At 42.6% G+C, this 23,144-nt stretch overlaps 1 protein-coding gene across 4 annotated transcripts; it reads left to right on the top strand.

Annotated features, from left to right (window-relative positions):
• The first annotated feature begins 402 nt into the window (after window positions 1-402).
• Window positions 403-22,701, top strand: LOC140191101 (dnaJ homolog subfamily B member 1-like). Of its 4 annotated transcripts, none has more exons than XM_072248195.1 (5): window positions 408-505; window positions 1,756-1,874; window positions 15,091-15,308; window positions 20,143-20,732; window positions 22,141-22,701. In XM_072248195.1, the coding sequence occupies exons 3-5, from the start codon at window positions 15,098-15,100 to the stop codon at window positions 22,369-22,371; spliced, it is 1,032 nt and encodes a 343-aa protein (XP_072104296.1). In that variant the 5' UTR covers window positions 408-505; window positions 1,756-1,874; window positions 15,091-15,097; the 3' UTR covers window positions 22,372-22,701. The 4 variants fall into 4 exon arrangements, with proteins under 4 accessions (XP_072104294.1, XP_072104296.1, XP_072104293.1 ...); XM_072248192.1 differs by lacking the exon at window positions 1,756-1,874 and adding an exon at window positions 14,679-14,766 and having other exon boundaries at window positions 410-505; XM_072248194.1 differs by lacking the exons at window positions 408-505; window positions 1,756-1,874 and adding exons at window positions 10,906-10,921; window positions 14,679-14,756.
• The last annotated feature ends 443 nt before the right edge of the window (window positions 22,702-23,144 follow it).

Here is a 23,144-nt window from a genome sequence, read left to right as displayed (position 1 = left end):
CACTTCCGCAATAACTCCGCAGTCCGGCACCAAGGCAGCCCGCATTATCGGAGCTGACTTACTGGATTAAAGATAACCAGAGCTACGAGTGCAACAGCCAGTCTGATTCCAACCGAAAGAACATCTATAAAGTACACGCACCGCCTGCCCCTGCAGTACGAGAGCCTGCACGGGCTTCATTACTCTACAAAACCGCAGCGGAAACAAGTCACCCCGGGTGCCGAAAGGCCGAGGCCTGAGACGACGGAGAAGGGCGGCAGGTTAGCCGCAGAAACCAACGCCGCTGCAAAGAGCCGGGCGGTCGCTAGGCGACGTGACGTCACACTCAAGCCCCGCCTCCTCTCGGGGGGAGGGTGCAGGGTGGCGGGCGGAGTCTCGGGAGCAACGGGGCGGGGTTGGAGGAGGTGCCGGGGGAAGTGACGAGGGATAGAATGTTCCTGAAAGTTCCAGCAATTTGCTGGAAGTATCATTGAGATCGAAAGGAGGAACGCAGAAGAAGAGACAGGTAATGATTGTAGCTCGTTCATTGACTTCTGGTCGGAGAATGAAGTGGTGGATACAATGTATCACAGAAATTAGATACAACTAACCCGGTGGAGGTTAGGATACTTTCTATCCTTTGCTGTCACTTACGATACATTGTGTCCAGTGACGGAGGGAGAGGCAGAATGTTTGCTTGTTTCTATATGTATTTTAGTACATATATATTAAGTGATTTTCTTTATCTCTGCCTCTATGCAAGTGTCTACTGCCCTTTTGTGACAGGCGTAGGCAAGGGCGGGGCAGGCTAGGCCATTACATGTTAAACTTCTCCCGAAGCAAAATGTACATTGGGAGTAAAGAGAAGATGTGCTATTTTTAAAAGGGAGGGGTTGGCCTGAGGAATGCATGACAGCCAACTCCTGACAGGACTTCACAAGCACAAGAATATCTGCAGATGCTGGGAATCCAAGGCAAAACACACAAAATGCTGGAGGTCGGATGGGACCCATGGGATAGAGTGAACCATCGACGTTCAGGTTGTGACCCTTCATCAGGACATCGGCGTTGAGAAGTCCCGATGAAGGGTCTCGGCCCGAAAAGTCGACTGTTGCTTCATTTCCATAGATGCTGAGTTCCTCCGGCATTTCGTGTGTTTTGCTGAGAGGACTCGCTACTTCGGAGGTTGGCTGAGAGCTTGCACGTTTGATGGGAGGTTTGGGGCTGCTGGGCTGTGGTGGGGACGCACGAACGAGGACGGGGTAGTGGCTGATTAACATCAGCTGGTTTCCGGAGCGCCTGTTACTGAACCGTAATCTAACTCCACACTCACTGGCATTTTAGCCCGTAATCCCTTCATAACACGTCAATCTCCGATTTAAAATTAATAATTGGCCTAGTGTCAGTGGCTATTTGTGGAAGTTCCTCTTCTACATTCCTCCTACCCCCTCACTGTAGAAGTGTACCTTAACTTTTCTCTTGACTCTGTATTCCCAACTGTTGCAAATAGTCACCCGATGTGTTGGCCTCTTGGGTTTAACAGTCAAACTTTACCAATCTATCTGTCATTCATAATCTCACGTAGAACGGCCTTTGACGACTGATTCCCTGTTGTTAATTCTGCACTGGATATACTGGGGTTTGTACTGATGCCCCGCTGAATGAAAGGGTGGGAATATTCCACTGCCATTTCATCAGACCTTTGCCCTGACAGAAACTGGAAGACCTTTATACCCAAACCAATACTTTATTGTGGAATCATTTCGTATTTGACAGGTTGGGAGTTGGAGGCAGTGGAGAAGTGTTTGTTACTAATTGATGGAATAGAAAAGTGTAATGGTATGCTGATCATGAAACAAGCAGAGATCTATCACAACAAACTTTGAAAATTGAAGGTAATTGTGAATATTCAGCAGTCTGGTTGCAGAAATTTAAGATAAGGCATGGTATTAAATGTTTTAAGATTTTTGGTGATAAAATGACACTGATCACAAAACAGCAGAGAAATTCATTGAGTTTGCCAAGATTATCCTGTGAAAATCTAACACCCAATGGCTAAATGAGTATATATGAATGGCATGAGCTGAGGTGCGTAAGATTTTTGCTCATTACTGTAGTATTTTTATGTATTGCTCTGTACTGCTGCTGCAAAAAAAACACATTTCATGACCTATGTGAGTGATAAACCTGATTCAGATATGGGTCTCTGTTGTGTGCTGAGACTGGGAAGGGGATAGTGGGAGGGGGATCATGGTTTGGAAAAAGGGGAGGGAGCGGGAAGCACCAGAGAGACATTCTGTAATGATCAATAAACTAATTGTTTGGAATCAAATTACCTTGCGTAGTGTCTCAGGGTTGGGTGTGTTTACACCCGTACCGCACTCCTCTTTCACCTGTCCCAAAGTGCTCCACCCTCACTATTCCCAACATCCCTTACTCCTGCCAGATTTACAAACTCCAGTTGACAGTACCGTGCAAAAGCTTTCGGCCCCCTGTTGTTTTTATTTTTTATGTAATTTTTGATATGTACATATACCCAGCATTTTTGCACAGTACTGTTAAGTCATTTCGTGATTAGACTTGGGTCCCATCCCCAAGGACTATATAGATGTAAGTATTCCAAAATTTGAAACCCTTCCAGCCTCAAGCATTTTAGATAGATGTGCTCAACCTGTAGTAACCATGAGCAAGTCAGACCTGGTGCAGAGAGGAATGTTGGAGTGGCAGAGCCAAGTTGACAATTGATGAGCTGTATCTGATAATATAAACTTGCAGAAGATGCTCAGGTCGTAGTGAAAATAAAAGATGATGGAAAACTTGATCAAGAACATCAGTCAGATTGCATCTTTGGGAAGAAAAATTAAACTAAGTTTCAACCTGAGCCAGATTGTTTCAAGTCAGACATGTGACTATCCTTCTCTAGAATTTGTTGTTTCTGTTTTCTATAATTAAGATTCAGTTTTTATTTTGCTCACGGATAAGTAAATGCTTTCATTTTCCTGGTTGGGGAGCTGAAGTGTTAGGATAGGAGAGGGTGTGTGTGTGGGGGTGGTGGTGGGGGGGGGGTGGGTGGGAGACTGAGACAAAAGTTGCCCCAACAGCTCTTCCCACATCATGCTTTCTTAAAAACAGTACCTTGTGAAAGTATTCAGCCCCCAACCCTTTATTCACACAAATGAGTATTACAACCTGGCATTTTGATCAATTTAACTGAGAATTTTATCTGTGATACACATGTTCCTTTTTTCCAGAGAGTCCAAAAAACAGAGAAAATTGTTAAGAATGAAAAACTAAAAATTCAGGAACTGAAATATCAGCAGTTCAAAAGTACTTTTGCTCAGTACTTAGTTGAACCACCTCTCACAGCTATTACAACCAGCAGTCTTGGGATAAGTCACTGTTAGCTTTGCACAACCTGATGGAGAAAGATTTGCTCATTCCTCCTTGTTAAATTGCTCGAGCTGTGTCAGGTTAGTTGGGGAACAGTGGTGGACAGCAAACTTGGGGTCTTGGCAGAGATGTTCAATCTGGTTAAGATCAGGTCTCCAGGCCACTCAAAGACATCAGTTTTCTTCATATAACCATATAACAATTACAGCACGGAAACAGGCCGTCTCGGCCCTTCTAGTCCGTGCTGAACTCTTACTCTCACCTAGTCCCACTGACCTGCACTCAGCCCATAACCCTCCATTCCTTTCCTGTCCATATATCTATCCAATTTAACTTTAAACGACAACATTGAACCTGCCTCAACCACTTCTGCTGCAAGCTCGTTCCACACAGTTACCACTGTCTGAATAAAGAAGTTCCCCCTCATGTTACCCCTAAACTTTTGCCCTTTAACTCTCAACTCATGTCATCTTGTTTGAATTTCCCCCACTCTCAATGGAAAAAAGCCTATCCACATCAACTCTATCTATCCCCCTCATAATTTTAAATACCTCTATCAAGTCCCCCCTCAACCTTCTACACTCCAAAGAATAAAGACCCAACTTGTTCAACCTTTCTCTGTAACTTAGGAGGTGAAACCCAGGTAACATTCTAGTAAATCTTCTCTGTACTCTCTCTGTTTTGATGACATCTTTCCTATAATTTGGTGACCAGAACTGTACACAATACTCCAAATTTGGCCTCACCAATGCCTTGTACAATTTCAACATTACATCCCAACTCCTATACTCAATGCTCTGATTTATAAAGGCCAGTATACCAGAAGCTTTCTTCACCACCCTATCCACATGAGATTTCACCTTTAGGGAACTATGCACCATCATTCCTAGAACCCTCTGTTCTACTGCATTCTTCAATGCCCTACCATTTACCATCTATGTCCTATTTTGATTAGTCCTACCAAAATGTAGCACGTCACATTTATCAGCATTAAACTCCATCTGCCATCTTTCAGCCCGCTCTTCTAACTGGCCTAAATCTCTCTGCAAGTTTTGAAAACCTACTTCATTATCCACAACTCCACCTATCTTAGTATCATCTGCATACTTACTAATCCAATTTACCACCCCATCATCCAGATCATTAATCTATATGACAAACAACATTGGACCTAGTACAGATTCCCGAGGCACGCCACTAGACACTGGCCTCCAATCTGACAAAGTTATCTACCACTACTCTCTAGTGTCTCCTATCCAGCCACTGCTGAATCCATTTTACTACTTCAATATTAATACCTAATGATTGAACCTTCCTAACTAACCTTCCACGTGGAACCTTGTCAAAGACCTTACTGAAGTCCATATAGACAACGTCCACTTTACCCTCGTCAACTTTCCTAGTAACCTCTTCAAAACATTCAATAAGATTTGTCAAACATGACTTTCCACGCACAAATCCATGTTGACTGTTCCTAATCAGACCCTGTCTGTCCAGATAATTATATATACCATCTCTGAGAATACTTTCCATCAACTTACCCACCACTGACGTCAAACTCACAGGCCGATAATTGCTAGGTTTACTCTTAGAACCCTTTTTAAACAATGGAACAACATGAGCAATACGCCAATCCTCTGGCACCATCCCCGTTTCTAATGACATTTGAAATACTTCTGTCAGAGCCCCTGCTATTTCCACACTAATTCCCCTAAAGGTCCTAGGGATTTGAAGACACTCCTTGGTTTGTTCTGGCAGGGTGCTTTGGATCACTGTCTGGCTGAAAGATGAACTTCCTCTCAAGTTTAAGCTTTCCCGCAGAGGCTAGCATGTTTTTATCTGGGATCCTTCTGTATGTAGCAACATTCGCCTTCCCATCAATCCAGTCACTGTTGCTGAAAAGCATCCTCATAGCATGATACTACCTCCACTGAACTTGACAGTAGGGATGGTGTTGTCTGGTTGATGTGCAGTATTAGATTTACACCACTTATACTGCTTAGTGTTGAGGCCAAAAAGTTCCACTTTAGTTTCATCCGACCACAAGACCTTCCACATCTTTACGGTATCTCCGGTTGATGCCGGTGACTTCTGCAGCTCACTCATAGTGACTGTTGGTGTCACAGTAGCCTCCCTTACAATTGCCATTCTTCTCTGGCAACTAAGTTTAGAGGGGTGGCCTGACCGAGCAGCGTGGCTGTGGTTTCATATTTTTTCCACTTTTTCATGATGGGCTACACTGAGCTCTGAAGCGTGTTCAGTGCCTTTGAGATGGTCTTGTACCCTTCCCCAGATTTGTGCTTCTCTATTATCATCTCCCTGCTATTTTGTTTTACATTTGGTTTGGTCTGTTGAAAGTCTGTTGGACCTTGCTGAGGGGTGGGGGGTGGGTGATATTTACTCAGGTGATTCTCCAATTTTCTACAACAAATTGGGTAAGTTGTTAAGGTAACGGAGTATATTCAGCTTCACAATTTTGTTTTTTAATTTTTAGTAAATTGTTGACAGGTTTTGGAATTTTTCTTTTGATTTGACATGCATCACAATGCTTTGTACACTAGCTGAAAAGTCTTACTTCAATACATTTTAAATTTAGAAAATGTGGAACTAGTTGTGGGGGCTGAACACTACAAAAAAACTTATATCTGCTGTCTAACCAATTGGAAATCCAGATGATTCAGCATCTGTCTCATTGGGGCCCTGGTTCCTGCACTTCTGTTCAACTTAACTGGTTCACTAGGTGAATTTATTACAATACGTGTGGCATCTCTTAAAAAAGGAATTGAAAAAATTACATCCAGTGATCCAGAAAATCTCTGGCCAGAAAGTCCATCTCTTTGGAGTTTTGTAGCTTCACACCTGACTTTGTTCTTGTTGCCCATGGCAGATCTGTCAGTCCCCAACACCAATTCTGTATTGAGCTGAGAGTGCTAATTTCCTCCTTTATATTCAATTAATACAGCATTCTAATGGAGTTTAAACAATTTGAATGAAGTAGGATATCCTAAGTTGTGTGCTAGATCACTTTCAAATGAATTATGATACTGAGTCATGGAGGAAGATACAGGAATGTGACTCATGCTTGGTCCAAAATGAAAATTTAATGGCCCATTGGTCTGAAATATTAATCAGCTTTCTCTCTCTCCAGAAGCTGCCTGAGTGTCTGAATATTTCTAGCTGTTGCTGTTTTTGACTTTGAAAGACCTTAGCCTGCATATTCAGAGTTAGCAAAGTTTTTTTTTGGAAAGTATGCCAGAGTTTAGGGGAATCAGCAGCCGATGATAAGGTTGTTAGTGGTGGAATATACAAAATTGAGAGGTAAGCATTTTGCATAAATTGGAGAACTAATTAATTTGAAATGTTAAATAATAGCAACCAAAAGGAGTAAATCTATTTTATGAAAATAGTGTAAACTGTTTATCAGATTCAAGACTTCGTTAAATTTAGGACATTCAATTGTCTCTTTTTCAGATGCATTATTTTTTTTCCCTCACAGTATGTGTTGAAGTGCAGTTACTTTGTTTCCTGTGGTATATGATGTGGTTATTGCAGATGAACCCGTACGTTAAATGCAGTACAAAAGCTAATGATGCTGGATAGGATGATGTGTAATAGTCTGGCCTCTAGAATTTGAGAAAGCCCTTTTACATTGTCTTATTCATTTTGCAGTAGAATATTGGACATTGTTTCTCAAGATTTTTGGCACACTTAGGCCACGTCGGTTGCCAATCTGTCAACGGGCCAAAGGAAGAAAGAACTGCAGTTGTCAGGTTTGCTGGTTTACAAGAACAGAAACTGAAATCAAGAACTAACTGACATGCAGTCATACTTTTATCTTTTGATTTTAATAATGTGGATTTCTAATTTTTTGTATCCACTGTTCATCATTTGGGTATGTTTTTTTAAAAAAAAAACTTGGCCAATGGAACTTTAATTACTTAAAACATCAATACAAGAGCCCTAGGGTGGAGTCTTCATTATATTTAAGGATGTAGCTATCGCTGACTAGACTGATAGTTACTGTCCTTGAATTAAGTCATTTGCTAGGGCAGTTAAGAATTGGCTACCTAAATGTGGGCTTGAGTTTTAGAGGCTGGAGGGCAGACTTCCTGTTCTAAGGAATTCAGTTTTGGGGGTGTGGCACTGCTGATCAGAGGTAGTGTCATGGCTGCAGAAAAGGTGGACGTCATGGAGGGATTGTCTACGGAGTCTCTGTGGGTGGAAGTTAGGAACAGGAAGGGGTCAATAACTTGGTGTTTTTTTTTGTAGGCCACCCAATAGAAACAGGGATATCGAGGAGCAGATAGGGAAACAGATCCTGGAAAAGCGTAATAATAACAGAGTTGTCGTGATGGGAGATGTTAATTTCCCAAATATCGATTGGCATCTCCATAGAGCAAGGGGTTTAGATGGGGTGGAGTTTGTTAGGTGGTTTCAGGAAGGTTTCTTGACACAATATGTAGATAAGCCTACACGAGGAGAGACTGTTCTTGATTTGGTATTGGGAAAATGAACCTGGTCAGGTGTCAGATCTCTCAGTGGGAGAGCATTTTGGAGATAGTGATCATAATTCTATCTCCTTTACAATAGCATTGGAGAGAGGTAGGAACAGACAAATTAGAAAAGCGTTTAATTGGAGTAAGGGGAATTATGAGGCTGTCAGGCAGAACATTGGGAGCAGGTGTTCTGAGGGAAAAGTACAGAAGAAATGTGGCAAATGTTCAGGGGATATTTGTGTGGAGTTCTGCATAGGTACGTTCCAATGAGACGGAAGTTATGCTAGGGTACAGGAACCATGGTGTACAAAGGCTTTAATAAATCTAGTCAAGAAGAAAAGAAAAGCATACAGTAGGTTCAGAGAGCTCGGTAATGTTAGAGATCTAGAAGATTATAAGGCTAACAGGAAGGAGCTTAAGAAGGAAATTAGGAGAGCCAGAAGGGGCCATGAGGAGGCCTTGGCAGGCAGGATTAAGGAGAACTCCAAGGCATTCTACAAGTATGTGAAGAGCAAGAGGATAAGACATGAAAGAATAGGAGCTATCAAGTGTGACAGTGGGAAAGTGTGTATGGAACCGTAGACAATCCCTCCATGACGTCCGGAAATAGCAGAGGTACTTAATGAATACTTCAGTATTCGCTATGGAAAAGGATCTTGGTGATTGTAGTGATGACTTGCAGCAGACTGAAGAGCTTGAGCGTGTAGCTATTAAGAAAGAGGATGCGCTGGAGGTGAGGGAGGAGATTGCTGAGCCTCTGGCAATGATCTTTGCATCGGCAATGGGGACGGGAGAGGTTCCGGAGGATTGGAGGGTTGCGGATGTTGTTCCTTTATTCAAGAAAGGGAGTAGAGATAGCCCAGGAAATTATAGACCAGTGAGTCTTACTTCAGTGGTTGGTAAATTGATGGAGAAGATCCTGAGAGGCAGGAATTATGAACATTTGGAGAGGTATAATATGATTAGGAATAGTCAGCATGACTTTGTCAAGGGCAGGTCATGCCTTACGAGCCTGATTGAATTTTTTGAGGATGTGACTAAACATATTGCTGAAGGAAGAGCAGTAGATGTAGTGTATATGGATTTCAGCAAGGTATTTGATAAGGTAACCCATGCAGGGCTTATTGAGAAAGTAAGGAGGCATTGGATCCAAGGGGACATTGCTTTGTGGATCCAGAACTGGCTTGCCCACAGAAGGCAAAGAGTGGTTGTAGATCAGTCATATTCTGCATGGAGGTTGGTGACCAGTGTTGTGCCTCAGGGATCTGTTCTGGGACCCTTACTCTTTGTGATTTTTATAAATGACCTGGATGAGGAAGTAGAGGGATGGGTTAGTAAGTTTGCTGATTTTGCAAAGGTTGGGTGTGTTGTGGATAGTGTGGAGGGCTGTCAGAGGTTACAACAGGACATCGATAGGATGCAAAACTGGGCTGAGAAGTGGCAGATGTATGGAGTTCAACCCAGATAAGTGTGAAGTGGCTCATTTTGGTAGGTCAAATATGACAGCAGAACATAGTATTAATGGTAAGACTCTTGGCAGTGTGGAGGATCGAGGGATCTTGGGGTCCGAGTCCATAGGACGCTCAAAGCAGCTGTGCAGGTTGACTCTGTGGTTAAGAAGGCATATGGTGCATTGGCCTTCATCAATCATGGGATTGAGTTTAAGAGCCGAGAGGTAATGTTGTAGCTATATCGGACCCTGGTCAGACCCCACTTGGAGTACTGTGCTCAGTTCTGGTCACCTCACTACAGAAAGGATGTGGAAACTATAGAAAGGGTGCAGAGGAGCCTTACAAGGATGTTGCCTGGATTGGGAAACATGTCTTATGAAAACAGGTTAAGTGAACTCAGCCTTTTCTCCTTGGAGCTATGGAGGATGACAGGTGACCTGATAGAGGTGTATAAGATGACGAGAGGCATTGATTGTGTGGATAGTCAGAAGCTTTTTCCCAGGGCTGAAGTGGTTGCCACAAGAGGACACAGGTTTAAGGTGCTGGGGAGTAGGTACAGAGGAGATGTTGGGTATGTTTTTTTACGCAGAGAGTAGTGAGTGCGTGGAATGGGCTGCCGGCAATGGTGGTGGAGGCGGATACGATAGGGTCTTTTAAGAGACTTTTGGACAGCTTCAAAAAATAGAGGGCTATGGGTAAGCATAGTAACTGGAAATCCTGTGTCTGTCTCTAGAAGTCAGGCCAGGCAGTATCTATGGAAATGAATAAACAACTGATGTTTCGGGCCAAGACCCTTCCTCCCCCTCTCTCACTAACTAAATCTTGTGGGAGCTAGACTAGTAAAGTAGTTAAAGTGGAGGTAGATGACTTTGTTTGAAAGTATGAGGGTTTGAAGGTGATGGGGAAGTGGTGCAGAAAAGAAGCTGAAGCCTGGGACAGATCAGTCAGGATTGTATTTATTGGTGAGGCGGTTTTGAGGGGTTGTGTGTGCTCTTATTTTCCTATGTTCAATGTCATCCCCGAGTGTGTGATCAATTCTCAAGTAACACCTTGACCCTCAAGTCTTCTGAATCTGAGGAAGGTTTGCCACCCTTGAGTGACAGTTGCCTGACTTGCTTAACAGCACGTGAGGAAATAAACCTACCATCATTATCTGGAGTGCCAAAATTACCCCTATATTGACCTGGAGTTTTATTTTGAATAATATGCACTCTGGCACAAAAATCCCTTGTCTCCAACTCCTTCATCCTCTGGCATTGATACCAGTTTGTCTTTGTTATTACTCTGTAACTGCCACTATATACCAATGCCACCCCAGCAACAGATATTCCTAATGTCCTACCTATCCCGTCCCTTCTTTCCTAGTCTGACAAAGGATCTTCGACCTGAAACGTTAATTCTGTTCCTCTTTCCACAGATGCCGCTTGACATGCTGTATCCAGCACTTTGCTTTTATTTCAGAATTCCAGCATCTGCAGCATTTGTTTTCTGATTTCCAAGAAATGTTCTTACTTGTCCCACATTCCCCTGGATATAAGGGTCAAGAATCAAAGGATATAGTTGAAAGTAATGGCTGAAAGTGCCATGAAGGAACATTTTTACACAGTAAGTGGTTAGAAACTGTAATGCACTCCCATTGGCTGTCATGAAGACATTCAAACGTGGTGTTCATTATGGCATAGGATAATTGAATTAACTATGCAGAGAAAGTGCACGAGTGAAAATAGCTGGGATGCTCTCTTAATCAACTAGTAGGAATTAAAACATAGAAATCTACAACACATTACAGGCCCTTCAGCCTGTAACCTACTCTAGAAACTGCCTAGAATTTCCCTACTGCGTAGCCCTGTATTATTCTAAGCTCTATGTACCTATCTAAGGGCCTGTTAAAAGACCGTATTGTATCTGCCTCTACCACCTTCTCTGGCAGTGCATTCTGCACACCCAACCCTTTTTTTTGGAAAAACTTACCTCTGACGTACCTAATTCCAAGCACCATTAAAACTATGCACCCTTGTGTTAGCCATATCAGCCCTGGGGAAAAAGCCTCTGGTTATCCACACAGTCAATGCCTCTCATCATCTTATACACATCTGTCAGGTCACCTCTCATCCTCCTTGTAAATTTTCGCTGCATTCTCTCTATAGTATCCACATCCTTCCTGTAATGAGGTGACCAGAACTGTATCTGGTCTTAGTGGTACAGCATAGAAATGTCCTTTTTTTTTTGTATGTTCAGTACTATTGGAATTTACCCTCATTAGGTCTACATTTCATTTATGCCTTGCCAATTTAAGTACCGGGGGGTGGGGGGTGGAGGATTCCTGTCCTGCCTTCAACAATCTTCTTCGTTGCTGCCTTAAAACAAAAACAATTTGGAACATAGAAGAGTACAGCACAGGAACAGGCCATTCAGCTCATAGTGTTGTACTGAACCAGCTTAAAAAGCAAATCAAAACACCCAAATACCTTTCCTGTATTCTGTGCAATTGATCTTTAAACATCCTTCATGTCAGATGTGGACTTGCCCGAGAAAAGGTGTTCCCAATTAACACTTCTTAGTACCTGCCTAATACCCTCGTAATTTGCCCTAATCCAATTTAAAACCCCTGCAAGGAGTTGTGGTCACTGTTCTCTGACTGCTCACCCACTGAAAGGTCAGACACCTGGCCAGGCTCATTACCCAACACCAGGCCCAATGTGGCCCCTCCTCTCACTGGCTTATCCACATATTGATATAAGAAACCTGCCTGGTGCACTTAACAAATTCAGTCCCATCTGAACTCCTTACACTAAGAGGGTCCCAATTTATATTAGGGAAGTTGAAATGCTCCAAGACAACTCTATTATTTTTACACATTTCCTTAATCTGATTAGATATGTTCCTCAATGTCCCAGTGGCTATTAGGGGATCTGTAGTACAATCCCATCAGTGTGATTGCACCCTTCCTATTCCTGAATTCCACCCAAATGGACTCGGCGTCTAACCCCTCTGTGACATCTCCTGAGTTCAGCTGTGATATTGTCCCTGATTAGTAGTGCAAATCCATCCCATCTTTTACCTCCTCTAACTTCTCTAAAACTTTGAAAACCTGGTATGTTACTCACCCATTCCAGTGCCTCTCTCAACCAAGTTACAGTAATGTTGAAGTTCCATGTACTGACCTATGCTCCAGGTTCATCACCCTTACCTATAATACTCCTAGCATTAAAATATACACACTTCAACCTATCCGACCCATTATATCTGTTATTTTGATTTTGCCTGATATCTACCTTCTGGTTCGATCCTTTCCTTGCTAAGAAAAGATTTCACCCCACCTCATCTATAGTCATGCTGAATAACCCTGACCAGCAAATGTCTTTTTATATCCTATCCCAGAACTTGATCTCCAAGAGAACTTGTTCTTTCCCTATCTGCCCTCTTGCTTCAGTTGTTGATTGCTTTGGAATTCTCCTTTACTTAAATTTGCCAAGGGTATTTCGTGGCTCCTAATTTCTGTCTTAACTTTCTTCCCCAGATTTGAAGACTTAACTAATGGACGCCTCTGTGTACTGAAGTGTTCCCATAATATTAAATTCAAAGGTCTGATATAGTGCCTATAAAAAGAATCTGACCCCCCCCCACCTTGAAAGTTTTCATGTTTTATAGTTTTACAACATTGAATTACAGTGGGTTCAATTTGGCTTTTTTTTTAAAACTGATCAACAGAAAAAGACTATTTCTTGTCAAAATGAAAACAGATCTACACAATAATTGATTGCATATACGCTTTTCAAGTCAGTATTTAGTAGATGCACCTTTGGCAGCAATTACAGCCTTGAGTCTGTGTGGATAGGTCTCTATCAGCTTGGCACATCTGGACTGTGCAATTTTTCCCCATTCTTCTTTACAAGACTACTCAAGCTCTGTCAGAATGGGGATCATGAGTGAACAGCCCTTTTCAAGTCCAGCCAGAAATTCACAATTGGATTGAAGCCTGGACTCTGACTGGGCCCCTCCAGGACATTAATTTTGTTATTTTTAAGCCATTCCTGTGTAGCTTTGGATTTGAGCTGGGGGTTATTGTTTTGCTGGAAAACAAATCTTCTCCCAAGTCACAGTTCTCTTGCAGACTGCATCAGGTTTTCCTCCAGGATTTCCCTGTATTTTGCTACATTCATTTTACCCTCCACCTTCGCAAGCCTTCCAGGTCCTGCTGCAGTGAAGCATCCCCACAGCAGTGAAGTAGACACCACCATGCTTCACAGTAGGGATAGTGTGTTTTTGATGTTGTGCAGTGTTTAGCTTACACCAAACATAGTATTTAGTCTGTTGACCAAAAAGCTCAAGTTTGGTTTCATCGAACCATAGAACCTTCCAGCTGACTTCTGAGTCTCCCATATGCCTTCTGGCAAACTGTAACTGCAATTTCACATGAGTTTTTTTAACAGTGGGGCTTTCTCTTTGCTCCACTCCCATCTCAGCCACAGAAGCTTGTAACTCCCCCAGAGTTGTCATAGATCTCTTGGTAGCCTCCCTTGCTAGCCCCTTTCTTGCAAGGTCACTAAGGTTTTGAGCCTGCTCCAGGCAGATTTATAGCTGTGCCATATTCTTTCCATTTCTTGATTGACTTAACTGTACTCCAGAGGATATTCACTAACTTGGAAATGTTCTTATATCCATCCCCTGACTTGTGCTTTTCAATAACCTTTTTGCAGAGCTGCTTGGAGTATTCTTTTGTCTTCATGGTGTAGTTTTTGCTAGGATACTGACTCACAAGCAGTTGGACCTTCCAGATACAGGTGTATTTTTACTAGAATCAATTGGAATGCCTTGACTGCACACAGTGATCTCCATTTAACTAATTAGGTGACTTCTAAAAACAATTGGCTGCACCAGTGATGATTTGGTGTGTCATATTAAAGAGGTGAATACTTATGCAGTCAATTATTGTGTTTTATATTTGTAATTAATGTAGATCACTTTGTAGAGATCTGCTTTCACTTTGATATGGAAAGAGTCTTTCTCTTTGATCAGTGTCAAAAAAGCCAAATTATATCCTCCACTGTGATTCAATGTTGTAAGGTAATAAGACATAAAAACTTCCAAAGGGGGAGGGATGAATACTTTTTATAGGCAGTGTATATGTTTGTAGTTTTCTGCTGCTGTAGCAGAAAGGTTTGACATGCCGTGCATTCAGAGATGCACTTATGCCCACCAGGGTTGTAACATATTGTGATTTGAGTTACTGTCACCAGTCACTTGAAACAGTCTAGCCATTCTTTTCTGACCTCTCTCATTATCAAGGCATTTTCGCCCACAGAACTGTAGCTCACTGGATTTTTTTTTTGTTCTTCGCACCATTCTCTGTAAACTCTAGAGGCAGTTGTGCGTGAAAATCCCAGGAGATCTGAGATACTCAAATCACCCCGTCTGGCACCAACAATCATTCCACAGTGTATGTACAAGTATGTTGATTCCGTTCTCCAATTTTTGTAATTGTTTTTACCAGTCTTGTGCTTTTTGATGTTCATTACAGTGGAAGTATGATTAATTAAATGAGAGATTTGTATACTTTTTGACTTGCAGAAATCGAGCCATTCCATTCAGTTCATTATCTGGGGCAGTCTAAAGGCTGAAAGGGTTCTTTCGTGCTGTATTTTTTTCTTGCTGAGTTCATTGTCTCACATATGGAAGCAAAGAGCAGCAGCTGTCAGTAAGGAGGGTGAATATTCCTGACAGTGATGATTGAATGCTAAACTATTTCAGTCTGATCTCTTCAATCCTTGTAGGCATAACATGGGGAAGGATTATTATAAAGTCCTCGGCATTCAGAAGGGAGCAGCAGATGATGAAATCAAAAAGGCATACAGGAAGATGGCCTTAAAGTACCACCCTGACAAAAACAAATCACCAGATGCAGAGGATAAGTTCAAGGAAATTGCTGAAGCTTACGATGTACTGAGTGACCCCAAGAAACGGGAGATTTATGACCAATTTGGAGAAGAAGGTAAGAAAAAAGGAGATTTAATCTGGATTTTGAGAGAGGAGGAGTGATTAGCATTACAGAGTAGCACTAGGCGGGTGGGGTGGAGGCTGATGTGTATACAAGGCAACTGTTCTACACAACACTTGTGCTTTCTCTACAACAGCTTCTGCTCACATGTCATTTTAACTCTTATTTGCTCTCCTACACTGACCTGTTTATCCTCTGCCTTGGCTGTTGCAAGTTGGAAGAACAATGTCTTGTGTTCCACTTGGGTAACATGCAATCCAGTGGTACATGTGTTCAGTTTTCCAACTTCAGGTAACCCACACCACGATGTCTGATCCCACACATCTTAGAACCATCACTTTCTGTCACCGGCTACATCGGTAAGCGGGTAGGCAGTGTTGGTAACTGGAGTAGTCATCTCACGCCCCAACCAGAATCCCTAGCTGAACACAGAGGTGCACTCCCTACCTACAGCCAGGGCGAGTACTCGGAATGTATGCACCAGGTCACTGATATATTCAGGAACGTCTACAACTTCACTCATCCAGGCTACTGACCCCATATGCTGCACCATCAGCCACCATCATCCCTGTATTAAAGAACTCTTCACCTTCAGAACTAAATGACTACTGCCCAGTGGCAGAGACGCCAATCATTATGAAATATTTTGAATGGCTGATAATGGTGCGTATCCAAGACTCTATTCCTGTCAAACTGGGCCCTCACTAATATGATTACCAACAGAACCACACTGTGACTAATGCCTTAGCATCTGTCATGCACCTGGCCCTGACGCACCAAAAAAAAACACAAGGACACTGATGTCAGAATCCAGTTTCTGGATTTCAGTTCAGCTTTCAGCACTGTTGTCCCACAGACCTTGGTAAACAGGCTCCTCCTCAGTCTAAATCCAGCACTGTGCAACAGGGTGTTGGACTTCCAGACGAACAGACTTCAGATGGTCAGGAGGTACAACCGCTCCTCCCCACACAGGTGCCCACCCACCAGGGCTGTGTGCTGAGCCCACTGCTGTACATCCTGCTCACACACGACTGCACGTCAAACACCCGAGCAATCACATCGTCAAGTTCACTGATGACACAACAGTGGTGGGACTTATCACCAACAACAATGAGATGACCAGTAGGAAGAAGGTTAAAGGGCTCAAGGCCTGCTGTCAGGCAAATAACCTTTTTCTTAATGTCAACAAGACAAAGGAGATGGTTATGGACTTCAGGAGAACTCTCACCACTCTCACCCTTCTTTACATCTGCGGCAAGCAGTTTCAGATTCCAGAGAGCGTATGTCTCCCACAACCTCTTGCGCTCCCAGGACACGTCCTACACAGTCAAGAAAGCTCCGCAGCTCCTCTACCTTCGGAGGAGGCTGAAGAAAGCTGGACTTAGCACATCCATATTCACAGCATTCTGCAGATGCTCAGAAGAGAGCATCCTAACAGGCTACTTTACTGCTTGCCATGGAAACTGCTGTGACAGACAGCAAGGCTCTACAACAGGTAGTCAAGACTGCTCAACACACCACTGGCGCCAGCCTACCCACCATCAAGGACAAGTATGCAGAAAGGTGCTGGAAAAGGGCCAGTAACATCATGAAGGATCCCACACACCCTGCTCATGGACTGTTTGTCCCACTCCCATCAAGGAGAAGACTACCTAGCATCCATGCCAGGACCACCAGACTCAAAAATAGTTACTTTCCCCAAGTATTAAGGCTGATCAACACCACCACCACTACTTTATTATTTCACATCAACCTAGCATCACTTTATGGACATACAGTCAGTCTATGTATATAAGCTGTCTTCTGTGTTAATATTTATTATATTTTATTATTAGTTTTATTGTGTTCTTTATCTTCTCTCTTTGTTGTGCTTCATCTGATCCAGATTAACAATTATTTCATTCTTCTATACACTTGCGTACTGGAAATGAAAAACAGTCTTGGATCTTTTTATCCTTTAGTTCACTGCTCCCTTATTTCATCCCCATCCTTCCCTCCCTTGAGTGCTGTTAGTCAAGGAGTTAAACGTTATGGGAAGAAGGCAGGTAGACGGACTTGAGAGAGGTAATCAGTCAGCCATGTTTGAATGGTGAAGCAGACTCGGTGGACTGAATAGCCTAATTCTAATTCTGCTGCTATGTTTTGGGGTGTTCTGGCTTTAGTTGTGCAGATAGACTGGTGGTTTCCCTTTAAACAGAGGAAGTTGAGGGGATTTGATAGAAGTACTTAAAACCAAGGACGTCAGATCAAATGAAAAATATTCTCATTGATGAAGGGGTCAAGAACCAGAAGGTGTGGAATAAAAGTGAATGGCAAAAGAACCATAAGTAAAGGGAGGGTTTTTCTGTATAGCGTATACTTAAAATATGGACAGCACTGTCGGCTCTGGTAATGCGCACTTTCTATTATAGCTTTCCTAAGGGAGCTGAGCGTGTATCTGCTGAGACCACTTGCAGGAATGATGAAAGGGGAATAAAATGTTACTAAAATGTGCACTGGGAATAATCTAAGTGGTAGGAACTACTTAAGGTGAATAAGGGGGTTTGGGCTAAACTAATTCTCATAGAAGGGCAGGACTGCCAAATCTAGTGCCCTTGGACAACTGGATGTGTAGAGTGAAGACTAATTCAAACAAAATAGTTTATCAGAAAGCCCAGAAGTGTACAGAAAGTGTAGGAGAGAATAGTAAAGATAATGAAAATCTATGCAACAAAAAATCATTGAAGACTGAGCACAAGACTAAGTAAAAGAAAGGTTTCAAGGATGTGAGAAATTGTGTTGTTTCGGAAGGCAGTTGTTGGTGTAATGGGTATACTGGAGATGCAGACCATTCTGACACTTGCATCCCAGAATGGCTGTAGCCAGTTCCAAACCATGAATGCCTTGCACTGACTGAAATCAGCAAATTGTGCAGCGTTGAAATCTGCTACCATCCTGGCATCTGATTTTTGATATTTCTCCATTCAGCTGTTGGAGTAGGGAGCCATGGGCTTTGTATAAGGCATCTCTTTTAATGAGTACCCACCCTGGATGATGATTAAATCACTTTATCCAGTTCTGCTTAGCTGTTAAATAAAAGAAACATTGCTTTCTCTTCTGAAGGAAAATTCTAGACATTATTAGTTCAATACTAACTTTTCCACAAAAACTTTCTGCCTCTCAGTGCACAGATGTATTGCAGAACCGCCAGTAATCAGAATATGTATTTTATCATCTTTGCTTGATGCAGTTTGTTGGCTAATGATAAATTAGGGAATGCAGATGGCGTGAGAAGAACTTGAGGAGAGCAGTTAATCCCTTTATCTCCGTCCATTGAAATATATCGTGGCTAATTTACATCTCATTCCATCTGCTTGACTTGGTTCCCTACCCCTGAATATCCTTACTTATCAAAAAATACTCCAGTTTTGAATTGGACCATTAGATCCTTAAAAGAGCAAAAGCCTGGTGTGTTCTTGAATCTGATAGTTTTACCTAAAATGTTGTATATAAAAGCCAAGACTGGAATAAAAACGTGTTCTGTTTGTTGCCCTGGTAAACCTACAGAAACTCTGTACACTTTTTGTTACCTTCTGCATAATTCTCTTGTGGCCTCTCTGCTTTCATCTTCCAAAATTGTTGCCTTTGTACTCTAATGCTCATATCCTAATTTGCCCAATTCCTGCATGAATGCACTTGTAGACAGCATTTCACTCCCATTTTCAGTTTTTCTTTTATTAAATTTGTCATCCTCCAAATGCCATCGTGGTCTCTCACTCCTTATACTGGGGGATTCGAATTGACAATAAACTGGACTGGTCAAAGAACACTGCGGCTGTCTACAAGAAGGGTCAGAGCCGTCTCTATTTCCTGAGGAGACTGAGGTCCTTTAACATCTGCCGGACGATGCTGAGGATGTTCTATGAGTCTGTGGTGGCCAGTGCTATCATGTTTGCTGTTGTGTGCTGGGGCAGCAGGCTGAGGGTAGCAGACACCAACAGAATCAACAAACTCATTCGTAAGGCCAGTGATGTTGTGGGGATGGAACTGGACTCTCTGACGGTGGTGTCTGAAAAGAGGATGCTGTCCAAGTTGCATGCCATCTTGGACAATGTCTCCCATCCACTACATAATGTACTGGGTGGGCACAGGAGTACATTCAGCCAGAGACTCATTCCACCGAGATGCAGCACAGAGCGTCTTAGGAAGTAATTCCTGCCTGTGGCCATCAAACTTTACAACTCCTCCCTTGGAGGGTCAGACACCCTGAGCCAATAGGCTGGTCCTGGACTTATTTCCACCTGGCATAATTTACATATTATTATTTAATTATTTATGGTTTTATATTGCTATATTTATACTCTATTCTTGGTTGGTGCAACTGTAACGAAACCCAATTTCTCTCGGGATCAATAAAGTATGTCTGTCTATCTATCTTTGTAAACCTCCAGCCCTGAATTCTTCCTACCTACAAACTGTCATCATCTTCTATGTTCATTTCCTCTGCACCTCCTGTTCAGCTGCCCAGGACCAGAGAAGTCTGGAATTTCCTAATCTAATCCAAAGCCTCTTTTCAATAATCTACCTATTAAACAACTACCTTGAGACTTGGACAATTGTTTATTAACCACCTCAGAGTGTATTGCGATGTGATGCTTTACAAACATTTCTGCTTCTGTGGAAAGTGAGTGCTGAAAGTGATTCTAGTCTGAGACATTTCCCAACCCATTGTTCATTTGAGTTGCGTTCAATCTCACTGGTGTTTTCAAGGTCATAGGATCAATAATCTTTTTGTATCAAATATCTTTTTGTTTTCAGAAACTAATCCTGTTGCATTTATTTGTTTTAGGATTAAAGGGTGGTGGATCTGCTGGTCCCAATGGCACCAACTTCCAGTATACCTTCCATGGAGACCCTCATGCAGTCTTTGCAGAGTTTTTTGGTGGGCGGAATCCCTTCGACATGTTCTTTGGCCAGAGAAATGGTGAAGAGGACATGGACATCGACGACGACCCACTGAGCTCCTTCAGTGGGTTTGGCATGGGTGGCATGGGTGGTATGGGGGGAATCGGTGGCATGGGCGGCTTGCCTGGTTTCCAACGAGCGCGGACATCTGCCAAGAAGCAGGATCCCCCAGTCACCCACGAGCTGAAAGTTTCACTGGAAGAGATTTTCACCGGCTGCACCAAGAAGATGAAGATCCGACGGAAACGCCTGAACCCCGATGGGCAGACGCTGAGGCAGGAAGACACCATTCTGACAATTGATGTCAAGAAGGGCTGGAAGGAAGGGACAAAAATCACTTTCCCCAAACAAGGTGATGAAACTGCCAACAATATTCCTGCAGACATCATCTTTGTTCTAAAGGACAAGCCACATCCCGTCTTCAAGCGGAGTGGATCTGATGTCATCTACACAGCAAAAATCAGCCTCCAGGAGGTAATTTATCTTCTCTCAGTCCTGTCGAGTTTGACCTCAAACCCCCACTCCAGAAATGTGAGCACAAAATTGCACCCTTGCGATACTGAGGGAATGCTGGATTGCCAGAAAGAGTGGTTTTGGGTGAGGTGATGGGGAACTGGACAGCTCTCTCTCATTCACATAACATTCATATTGGACAAGAAAATTCTGCCCAATACTTATACCACTCAATTACTGAACAACTGGGTTATTTTCTCTATGGAGCACCAGTATTCAGTCTGCAGGAGTGACTGGGCTTCCAGTTGCCTTCCATCTTAATTCCCCATCCTACTCCCACTGGCCTTCTGCACTGTGACAGCAGGGTCTGACATAAGCCCGTGGCACAACACTTTATTTTTCATAAACGAGAAAATCTGCAGATGCTGGAAATTCAAGCAATGCACATAAAATGCTGGAGGGACTCAGCAGGCCAGGCAGTGTCTATGGAATAAAGTACAGTTGATGTTTCGGGCTGAGACCCTGTCCTGTACTCTTTTCCGTAGATGCTTCCTGGCCTGCTGAGTTCCTCCAGCATTTTGTGTGTGTGACCTCATTTTTTTCATACGGTCATCTTGCAGCCTGCAGAACTCTTAAATTCTCCAAGTAGAGAATTTGTTCTGTTTAAGGGCTGGCCATTGTAAATGCCATTTCTTTATTTTTCCTTTATCTTTTGTATATTCTGATCCTCCAGTAGGCCTGACCATGCAACATCACCTCACACCACCGAAAGGGTAGGAATTATGTTGAAATGGTGATTGGATTAAAGGGAGAATTTGCATGGCTTTGGAAAATGGCTGGATGAGATAAGAGAATAACAGGGTAATTTTCAGAGTTAGCCCAGGCATAATAAGCCACCTGGCTACTGACTGTACTGCTGATAATTCTTAAAAATATTTTGAAAGATCTTCTTAGTGCCCTTTCTTTTCACCCCCCCCCCACTGTCTTTTTGTCTCACGTCTTTTGTCCCCAACCTTTTGGATTTCCCAATGCTTTGCCTCTTAATTGTTGATACTCTGTTTTAATGATGGATAGCATGTAGGATTTTCCCTTAGAGACCTCTAAATCTCTCTATCTCCTGCACTTTCCTCATGTTTCTTTAAAACCTACCTCTATGAGCAATCTTCTGCTGCGAATGTTCTTTTATCTGGTTTGACTTTTTTTTTCCCTCTGTTTTGGGATGCATTATCAAAGTAAGGGCAATGTATATTAATGTAGATTCAAAGACAATACTTTCGATGTGTTTAATTAAATAAGGTAAATATTGTAGCAGTAAGCCAGTGGATGGCACAAATCTGAAATGGTAAGAATTGCTTATCATGGGCCTGTATCTGTGGGGAATGAGTTAATATTTTAATCTGCTAACCACTGATTACTTTCATTAACCCAGGCTTTATGTGGTTGCTCACTGACTGTACCAACACTGGATAAGAAAACTCACACAATGGCCTTCAAGGATATCATCCAGCCAGGATCACAGAGGAGAATAGCAGGGGAAGGATTACCACTGCCAAAGCAGCCGGACCGCCGAGGTGATTTAGTGATCGAGTTCCAGGTGCATCTTCCTGAGTCTCTGTCAAACACAACACGGGAGAAGCTGAAGGAGCTGCTGCCACTGTAACCGTTGGGGAGCTGAGTGATTGAGAGTGGGGAAGGAACAAAATTGTATTGTAGTGGACTGTGAATGCCACACTGTGGTCTGGGTGGCCACTGGTTCTTGGACATACAATTAAGCAAGTTGCTTATTGTGTTTTTTAAAAAAAAATCCTATATCTCAGTCTCTGCATAATTGGAAAAATGCATCATGTGTTCAAGTTGATGCTACCTTCAGTGTAAATAACACAATTTGTTACCAAATATACAGTAAACAAAGTATTGGCTAATCTATTCACATAGTTGATCTGTTATGTAGCTCATTGTTAAAATAATAAATTTTTGTTTTCTCCTAAAACCTTTGCATCTTCGCTTCTCAGTTGTACTTTCAAGCTCTCAGGTACACAAAGTCCTTGTATCCACTGACATACCATCTGCCTTACTCGGTGGTCTTCCACGTATTCCCAAGTGTTGGTCAATGTTCCTATTGGGTTTTGTGAATCCTGTTTGAAAGATGAAAGTTCTAGCAGATAGTGAAATGTCAACAGTTGTAGTGTGTGGCCTGAATTGGGAACACCGGAGTTTAGGAATGTGGGTAGTTTCTGGCAAACTTAGTAATTATATCTACAGAGGAGTTTGACTTCTGTATGTCATAACAGCCTTGGAGTTACTATCGGTGGCTGTGAATGTATCTTTTAAGTTGTCTGTGGGCCTTGCCAATTACAATGACATGGTGTAAGACTTTCTTGTATGTCATAATAAGACTAACAGTGTTGCCCATCCCTGGTTATCCTTAAAGAT

This window comes from Mobula birostris, chromosome 32 (genome assembly GCF_030028105.1).
Source record: "Mobula birostris isolate sMobBir1 chromosome 32, sMobBir1.hap1, whole genome shotgun sequence".
Taxonomy (NCBI): domain Eukaryota; kingdom Metazoa; phylum Chordata; class Chondrichthyes; order Myliobatiformes; family Myliobatidae; genus Mobula; species Mobula birostris.
Note: the sequence above shows the minus strand (reverse complement) of the source record. Positions and strands in the feature narration are given on the sequence as shown.

Bases quoted from the DNA above. Each gene is read 5' to 3' on its own strand.
- LOC140191101 (XM_072248192.1), top strand. The intron at 15,309-20,142 runs GTAAGAAAAAAG...TATTTGTTTTAG, and splicing joins TGACCAATTTGGAGAAGAAG to GATTAAAGGGTGGTGGATCT. The intron at 20,733-22,140 runs GTAATTTATCTT...TCATTAACCCAG, and splicing joins CAAAAATCAGCCTCCAGGAG to GCTTTATGTGGTTGCTCACT.